Below are 9,506 nucleotides of genomic sequence, written 5' to 3'. Positions count from 1 at the left end.
TTATATATATATATATATATATATATATGTGTTTTTTTTGTGTTTTTTTTTTTACATTTATTTAATGTAGAGGTATTTAATGTTTTAATTAAACATTAAATTGAATGTATTTAATAAATTATTAAAAATTATAATTTATTTAATGTAAATTACATTTAGTAAATGTAAAATAATGTAAATTTATTTTAAACAGAAGAGGAGCAGCGCCAGATGCCCAATATCAAACCACACAGTAAGTCCGGTGCGTAGATCCAAAAAAACATGAAGCCGGCAGAAATTAAAATCCGCACACGGTTATATGCAGAGTTTACACCTCAAAAAATATTTTATTCAATGCTTTATCAGAGGCCGTAAAAAAACAAGTGCAAAATGTGTACAAAGGTGCAAAACGTGCGAAGCGTCACATTCCATATCGGACTTGGATTTTATCGTAATAGAACATATAAATTAGCCTACCACAGATTTGAAGGGGTCGTGACATGGAACGCCGCCTTTTACAAAGAGAATGCAAATGGATTCTTGATTCGAGATCATTATATATCCCCTTGGTATGAATGAGGAATTGGTTTTGAATTTTTTTGTAAAGTATGTATATAAGAAACATAAGATTTCTGGATAAAATTATGAATTTTATTATTTATTTATTTTTTGCATCTTGCATTAATGATGGTTTTTTTATATTGAAGTTTTTACCATTAATATGTATTAGAATTTCTTAAGGTAAATTGGATATTGTATGGTGCTTTTTTGTGCTGCGCGCATATTATGATGTCCATGGTGAATATTGATGTTTTAATGTGTGCAGGTGTGCACTAATCAATGTGGCACTTAGGAAAAGCTTTGTTTCGAAAACGTTTTGCACCTTTGTACACCTTTTGCACTTGTTTTTTTACGGCTTCTGATGAAGCATTGAATTAAAGATTTTTTGAGGAGGTGCAGCCCTGCAACCGTGTGCGGATTTTAATTTCTGCTTGTTATTAAATTTATTTAACATTTATTTTTATTCTATAGTTTATATTTAGTTAGTTATGTAGTTATTTTTTATTTATTTTAACCTCTTGAGACCCGGCAAAACATTTTAGGAAAAAAATAGTATTTTTTCATGTCATTACGTTGTTTAGAGCATTAAAAAAAATGTAAAAAAAATAAAAATGATATTTCATTCATAAGTTGTTACGTCCTTGGTAGAGGAGAGGACATCGGGACTCAATTTTTAAAAAATAAAATAAAAAGACATGAATGAAAATGCATAGGCAAAAACAATTTTTTTTCCTTCTACATCGCCAATACATTTTTAGTTTTCAGGATTTTTTTTTACCAAACTTTGTATAAAGATAATTCTCAACTATATAACAGAATGATTTGATATACCATTTTGCTTTATGCAAAATGTGTGTAAAATGGTCATAAACAGGTTTTCTCATTATATATAATGTATCTATAAACTAAATCTAATTTGCATATTAATGTGTTTTTGGGGCAACATGTAGCCTAATGAAAAAAGAAGTGTAATAATGGGAGTAATAATTGGCAAGATTTTCATAATAGATAATATTTAATAGGAATATTGAAATATAATTTATTTCCCTATTCATTTTTTGTGTCTCCCAAAATGCGTAATAAACATGCTTTAAGTCCCGGTGTCCTCATATAAGGACAAGTACGAAATCAATGTCCTGTTTCGTAACAGAAAGTCATATTTTGATTTGAAACCCCCTAACATTTTCCTGAGATGTTGATTTATAACACACAGTTAAAAAATGTGTCAGATTTAAGTGATAACTACAAAATATTATCATATTTCCATAAGAGTGTCACTAAATTAATATCAGACATTTTTGAAGACCAAGGAGAGGGAGTGGTCATGGTGAAACATCCAAACATTTAGTATCTCTGAAAAGCCCTGAATGTGCTCTGTACAGGACATCCAGACTTAAAACTGTGGCATGTATAGTCTCAGAGAAATTCACTAAAATATAATGTCCTCATATGAGGATGCAGGGTCTCGGGAGGTTAAAGGTTTGGAAAGACCGGGTGAGTAAATGTTGACTGGTGAGTTTTATTTTTGGATGAACTCTCCCTTTAAGAAAACACCTGCAGTACCAATATGTGTCCACTGTGGGCTCCTGTCTTGTTGGCTGCCGCTGTTCGCCAATGGCGAACGTGTTACGTACGGATTATTCTTATTCTATGAGTAATATTTCTATGGTAGCTACAGGCTACAGAATTGCTGTACTATAACTGATATTGTTTCGTGCCGGTGCTTGTGTTCTTTATAATGCTGCTGCTGCAAAGTAAAGCTGCTTGTATTAGACCCTAATAGACAAACACACACCAAAGCCGAAGGAAAGACTGAATGAAAGTGTTGTCTTAGTCCTCGAAGCTCCGAGGTAAACTACGGTTTGCATGGTTAAAATCGTCTGCTGTCAGTTAGAGCACATCAATCCATTTAGGCAATTTTGTTACTCGCTAGAGCTGTTGGGCAGTTGACGTGATTTATGTAGCCTACAACAGTGTCCTTCAATGCCATACTAAGCCTGTGCATACTATCCATACTAAATTCTGTGATATTAGCGGATATTAGTAGTTTTCAATACTATTTAGGGCAGATAGGGTGGATAGTATGCACATTGGGACGCAGGGTTAGAGTTTTCATACTCGATGTCAAGGACCCCAAAAATGTGAGGGGATCCTAAATCCTCTTCCTAAAATAATAATAATAATATATATATATATATATATGGAAGTTATATATTTTAATATAGAAAAACTAATTTATAACTACTGTAGTAATATTTATACTGGTAAGATAATAATAATGAATGTATTATAAAGAGATCTAAATTAAGTAATTGTTTCCCAAATTAATTAGTATTGTCATTGTACTGAAGCAAATTGTTAAAATATTATTTTTAATATTTACTTTATTAACTTATAAAGATAGCATATCTGATTAACAACTTTTTATTGCAGATCAACACAAACAAATTTTTTTAACAAAGCTATATGCATGTTTATTTTTTCAAATGTTCTCTGACCATTTTTTTTTTTAAATATTACCTAATATCAAGTTTAGTTAATGTAAATATAAACAAAATACTTAAATTCAACATATTTGATCAGTATCCTGAGTGCACAGGTCAACTTTGACAACCCTAAAAATACATTTATTAAAATCTTTTTTTTTTATTTGTAAATATCTCTTGAATTGAAAACCCCTTCTTATTCTTGCTGAAGAACTTTTCTAATTCTTGTAAAATCACATGCATTTGTATGAGATCACATGAATTGAGATTCAATATGGAATATTTGTACTTGTAAAACTTTTTATTTAATTATAAGCTTTTACGTGAGAAATATGCTTATATATTTCAGATTAGTTCATTCTAGAAATGATGTAATGTTAATCACTTTTAATGTATTATTTCTCCCTTACGCTCACAGTGATGATCTCTCAGATCACCCCGAGTCTGTACCTGAGTGGAGTGGAGGCCGTGAATCAGTCAGCGCTGGAGCACAGAGGCATCACTTTGCTAGTGAACGCCTGTGCTGAATACCCCTGTCCGGAGTATCAGGGGGTGAAGTGCGTTTGGGTGCCGGTGGAGGACCGTCCTCACGCCCCTCTGGAGCAGCACTTTGACAGCGTGGCTGAGCAGATCCAGCAGAACCACACTGGAAGCACTCTGGTGTTCTGCTCGGCCGGGAGAAGCAGGTCTCCGTCTCTTATCATGGCGTATCTCATGCGGTTTGAGGGACTCTCGCTGCTTCAGGCTCTTCAGTGGGTTCTGGCAGCACGGCCCTTCATTCGACCAAACGCGGGCTTCTGGAGACAACTGCTTCAGTATGAGAGGAAACTGACCCACAGCAACAGCATCAGGATGGTGGCTACCTCACAGGGCGTCCTACCTGAGGCCATCCAGCTCACACAGGACTCGTCATACTGCCTTGATGTATAATTCTGGACACCCTGAACTGGATATATTTTTATAGTGTGTGTGTGTGTGTTGATAATGTTTATATGAATCAGATTCATCAGAAACACTATGTACCATGTATTTTTTTAATAACATGTTTTTAACATGTTTAATGTTACTACTGTGGTATTCCTTGAAGTACCATCAATTATCATATTAATACTGTAATCAGTCTCTCTTTATCTCCCAGTAATATGGCATAGTAAGATGAATTTTAAATCCCTAATTTAATGATCGTAGCTCTGTAGTTTTAATTATGGTAAGTAAAACATATAATTCAGTGTAATACAATGATAATTGAGTCTGTTGTAACATATTTGATGTATAGATTTTAACACGTACATAAAAAATATGCATTGATAATCAAGTAAATCTACGTTGCGTCAGCCCTGTAAAAGTTCATCTTGAAATATTTATTTAACAATATAAAATGTATTATTATGTTTAAGCTAATGAAAATCATTAAAGATTTCACAGCCCAAAGACATGTGAACCACAACCTGAATGTGGACAGAATTATTCTAAAAGTTAGACTAAAATTATAATAAAAGGCCTCAAATTAAATGTATGAACTATCAATCAGAGGGCAGAAGGCATGTAGATGATTGTGTCCAACAGACTTTCAGCAAAGATGAATAGTATTTTGATCATTTAGAGGCCTTAGAAATTCATGTATCAAATACGGTGCAGTAGCCTAGGGTTAATATGGTGAACATAAAACGATTATAAGAGCAGCAGTCGAAAACAGCTTAAACAGGATACAGGTAGCTGCAGAAGAGTTAAATGTTATTCCAACTAAAAACAACATTTCACGTCTATTTATTTAGTTAATACGTAAAATAATGAAACTGATAATGCCAGTCGCTCTTATTACTGTGCACGTTGTCCAGATAGATCATACTGTCTTCTGTGAACGGGGTCAAAATACAAAGTTTCTGAAATATGTCAAGTCTCGCCTCCATATGTTGGGCGGGGCGGCGAATTAAAGGGATACTCCACCCCAAAATGAAAAGTATGAAAGACATCATCAGAATAGTCCATCTGCCATCAGTGGTTCAATATGAATTTTATGAAGCGACGAGAATACTTTTTGTACGCAACGAAAACAAAAATAACGACTTTTTTCAACAATTCGTTTCCTCCGCGTCACAGTAGCGCCATTTTGGAGAGTATCCACTGAACGCAAACTGCATACGCTGTTCTGTGTCAGCCGCACCACACGGATACACGTTGTTTTCGTTCAAATCAAAGCGTAAATGAAGTAAGTGATTAATGACAAAATTTTCATTTTGGGGTGGAGTAACCCTTTAAACTCATCCGGTTCTTGTCGGGTTAATAGCGTTGTTGTAGGCAGGTGTATCTGTACAATTTAGTTTTGTGACTGTATATGACTTTGGTTTATTCTATTATACGCAAGTGCTATAAAGTGCATGTCAAAGTAATTTTTCTACATGCCATTTCCTTTACCGCAGACAACTAGGGTAATCTTTAACCATGTGTCACAAAAGCTGTCTTCAACAATTGCTAGAAGTCATTCCAAACGAGGTGCATTGAGGTGTAGAATTTCTAAGATACACAAAATTGTTTAGTAAGCAAAAATCTTTTTTAAAAGCCACATTAAATAACTGCTATAATTTTATTTCGCAATGCTCTTACTAGCAGATGCAAATGAAATAGCCCAATCGGTATAGTACATGGCTCATCCATTTAAATCATTATGGAATTATTCAAATGAATGTGTGCAAAGCAAAGTATTAAGTATGGTATTACAAGTTCCTAAAATCTAAATCATCTGCATAATGTGTATCCACATATACGGTACATGCTGACTTTTTACTGGAGGAGGGAATCAACATCTTGCAGAGTTCCAACACAAGACCAGCCTGTGTTATGACATTTGACGGGTTTGTATTGTTCTATCATCATTAATTTTGCATCACTAAATGTTCTGGTCTGCTTATTTCATGTAATTTCATGGAGACTGGAATTTTATCAGCTTTAAAAAGAAAAAGAAAAAGAGCTACTGTATATGACTTGTCTGGCATATTCATCTTCTGAAGTCACAAAACCTTTTTGTGAGGAACAAACAAAAAGTTTGAGAATATGTTTTTCAGACATGTATTTTTCTTTAATCCACCCTAGTTGTCTTAAATCCTTAGCAGTAAATAACCTTTTTCATTTAGGCATGTTTTTCAAACAAATTATATTATAATAATGATTATACTCTATTAAATGTGAATGTCAGGTTTGTTAAAGATTGTGTAGTGATGCTGTGCTTTGTGCTTTGTGGTTACGAAGGTTAATATGCCATAAACAGTCTTAAAAATGCACAGGCTATATGGAGCGTCGTCATAGATGCAACCAGAATGTGACGATTCATCTGAATTCCCAGGGCTTTTCTATGGAGACTTTCCGAACATAAGTTAAGACTAACACAAATGAATGCGCCAATAACAATGAGAACTGTAATATGACACCAGCCAGTAACACAAATAATTTACTTTTTTTTAATATAATTTATACAATATCGTTTGAACATTGTACATGACATGTACAAGTTTGAATAGCTATAGCGTATGATCATAGTGTGCAGTGCGATTCTAAATGTACTGGTTGGCTTTGTATATTGACATATTTCTACATGATTTATCATGTGTTTTATCTTGTCTCTCCATTTCTAAGGCCTTTGTTTTGGGACTAATAGTACAAGGCATTCAAATGTATACTACAACAGAGTTTTATGATGTTTGTGCTTAATTTTCCACATTTAACAGTTAAGAGCCAGGTGATAGTATAGTTTATATGTGAATACATTATAAACAATCAAGCATTTAAGATATGCTATATAGTATATATCATGTGACTATTTGAGTATTGTAGGTATGCAGAAAAAAATTGGATATAGATGTAAATTGGGGTTATTCATTTATGGTGTGATATGGAGGATTAGGAATCTGTAAGGTGGTGTATACCACTGCCACAGTTAAATGCCACGTATGAACAGGGTTTAAGATTTTGGTCATATTTCCCACCCCTGGTCAGTTTAACAAAAGGCGTAATACCGGTATAAAGTACATGATACAAAATAGCTTTAGCCCCCTATAAAAAATGCTGGGTTAAATACAACACAGTGCTGGGTGAAATATTGACAAACCCAGCAATTGGGTTGTTTTGACCCAACGGTTGGGTTAAATGTTTAACCCACCCTTCTGGGTAGTAACCCAACTGCTGGGTCAAAACAACCCAATTGCTGGGTTTGTCCATATTTTACCCAGCACTGTGTTGTATTTAACCCAGCATTTTTAGAGTGTAGTGTGCAAGCCAAAGGCAATTGTGGCAAGGAATGAAAAACTTGCAATCAAAGATGAAAAGCCTTGGGAGAATCCAGGCTACACCAGGGGGCCAGTTCTCCTCTGAATACACATGCAAAATATAGTTACTACATAGATGCAGCTGTAATAGAATGTTCTCATTATTGCACAAAGAGTTGTCACAATTGGACACTTTATTTTACACTTTTGGTGTCTTCTACAAGAGCCATATTAGAATCTGTAATTTATGTGTTTTGATTTCACAGTAACTAAAAACCAAACAAACAAATAAATAAATAAATAAAAATGACAGTAAAGTCTCTGTCTCTGTATGCATCAATCAAGAATTAGAGGAAGGGATACCACTTCCAGGAATGCTTCTCCTAAAATATGTGTATTAATATCGGTCAGTACCATCTGATACCATAACTGCACAATGGAAAAGCCACAGTACTTTTAACCTTTTTTTGTTGTTATTTTAACCCTGTAAAGCCTGACAGAAAATTTTTAATTAAACTATTTATTGAGCCCCTAGAGAAAGTTTTGCATATGTGTTTTATGTTTTGTATTATATTTTTATGGCCTATATAGTATAGTGAAAACATGGAGCTAATATGCGAGGAGGAAAAAACACCTCAATTTTATTCAGAGGCCCAAAATTAACAACAATACGCAATTTGGTGCAAATGTTATTTATACGGCCAAAAAGTAAGATGAAATTCTGATAGTTTGTAAATCAATAAGGTATTTATTACAGACTACTTACATAAAATGCTTTTAAATTTTAGTTGTCACTCTCCCAATAATGTCATACTGAGATTAAATTTAAATCCTTAGTTTTATGATCAAAGTTCTGCATTTGTAATCATGGTAGGCAAAATATATAATTCAATGTAATACAATAATAATTGAGTCTCTTGTAACGTTTGATATAGCCTACATTAACATGATTTTTCTTTTAAAGAAATATGATGGAAGTTGCTTCAGTCGAGAAAATGTCCATCTTTAAATATTATTTACCAATATAAAAGTTGTTCTTACGTTATGAAAATGAAATAGCCTATTTCACAGCAAAAAGACAAGTGAAACTAAATGTGGACATTTTTAGAATAATTCTAATAGGCGTTTACATGTACTTTTACTTAATATTATACTTTTACTTTATTTAAAACTATGACGGTTAAAACATATGTTGAGCATAAAACGATAAGACCAGCAGTCGAAAACAGCTTGAACAAGACGGGTAAGTTAGAGCTGGATAAGAGCATGTTAACACAACTTAATCCAACTAAAAAACATCAATATTTCATGTCAATTTAATAAGGCTGACCAGCGCGCTCTTGTGTGGGCTGTCTAAACGGGTCAAAATATTTCTGAAATATTTCCCGTCTTGCCTCCATATGGGTGGGGTGGCGAATTAATACTCATCCGGTTCATGCTGGGTTAGTAGTGGCCCGTTAAGCGTTTTTCGGATCTAAGAAGCAGACATGTCGATAATAAGCGATTTCAAATGTTACAAGGGCCTTCAGGTTGCTTCAAAACACGTCCCTGAACAACCAGGTGAGATTCTCTGTTAAAAGTTCATGCACCTCCTGTATCTGTATTCTGTACAATTTAGTTTTGTTACTGTATATTCAGATAGACCAAACTTGGGTTTATTGTACTTAAATGCTATAAAGTACACGCCAAATTAATGTTTCTACATGCCACTTCCTTTACCGCTTATCTTTAACCATATGTCACAAAATTAATTTTGACTTTGTTTCATTTCAGCTCTCTCCAACTGGACATGCCACAGACACTAATGAGACACCATGGACCAAGATTCGGAGCGTAAGTACAGTTACCACAGTAAAAGAGTAGAAAGTCATAAAATAGTCTGTGATACACTGATTAAAAGTAAAGTGGCCCAAATAAACATTTGCTAGCTTAAAATGGATGTCATTGCAAATCACACAGGCTCACTTTTCAAGCGAAACATTTCATGAAAATACATGAAATTAGTCCTGAGTAAAAGCTCTACTATAATTTTTTTGCTGATGTGGCATAATAGTAGAGCTTTTCATGGTTTATTTTCTATTGTGGTGGTTCTCAACCATTGGGCCGGGGACCAGGGCTTTATCAAATTTCCAAGGGGGCCACACGATGACATGAAATTATTATTGTTATTATTATTATTATTTTAGCATATAACACTGTAATATATATATATATATATATA

General features: G+C 33.8%; 2 protein-coding genes across 6 annotated transcripts in view; both read left to right on the top strand.

Moving 5' to 3' along the window:
* The window catches only part of LOC107749160 (dual specificity protein phosphatase 14-like), a 4,418-nt gene extending 446 nt beyond the window's left edge, over positions 1 to 3,972 (top strand). Inside the window, exons 1-2 of one of the 2 annotated variants that reach the window (XM_016564266.1) lie at positions 2,118 to 2,170; positions 3,445 to 3,972. In XM_016564266.1, the coding sequence (XP_016419752.1) occupies positions 2,155 to 2,170; positions 3,445 to 3,956 (528 nt within the window). In that variant the 5' untranslated portion in view covers positions 2,118 to 2,154 and the 3' untranslated portion in view covers positions 3,957 to 3,972. Of the gene's footprint in view, positions 1 to 2,117; positions 2,171 to 3,444 lie in introns of those variants that run through there. The other variant, XM_016564267.1, reaches the window with a different exon arrangement.
* A 4,722-nt stretch (positions 3,973 to 8,694) lies between these two features.
* The window catches only part of LOC107749100 (NACHT, LRR and PYD domains-containing protein 3), an 8,208-nt gene continuing 7,396 nt past the window's right edge, over positions 8,695 to 9,506 (top strand). For all 4 annotated transcript variants that reach the window (XM_016564158.1, XM_016564161.1, XM_016564160.1 and 1 more), the window contains exons 1-2: positions 8,695 to 8,845; positions 9,059 to 9,118. In XM_016564158.1, coding sequence (XP_016419644.1) covers positions 9,100 to 9,118 — 19 coding nt within the window. In that variant the 5' untranslated portion in view covers positions 8,695 to 8,845; positions 9,059 to 9,099. The remainder of the gene's footprint in view (positions 8,846 to 9,058; positions 9,119 to 9,506) is intronic.

Source organism: Sinocyclocheilus rhinocerous, unplaced genomic scaffold (assembly GCF_001515625.1).
Source record: "Sinocyclocheilus rhinocerous isolate Xijiao unplaced genomic scaffold, SAMN03320098_v1.1 scaffold919, whole genome shotgun sequence".
NCBI lineage: Eukaryota > Metazoa > Chordata > Actinopteri > Cypriniformes > Cyprinidae > Sinocyclocheilus > Sinocyclocheilus rhinocerous.
The sequence above is the reverse complement of the archived record's forward strand: the minus strand, read 5'-3'. Positions and strand labels throughout refer to the sequence as shown.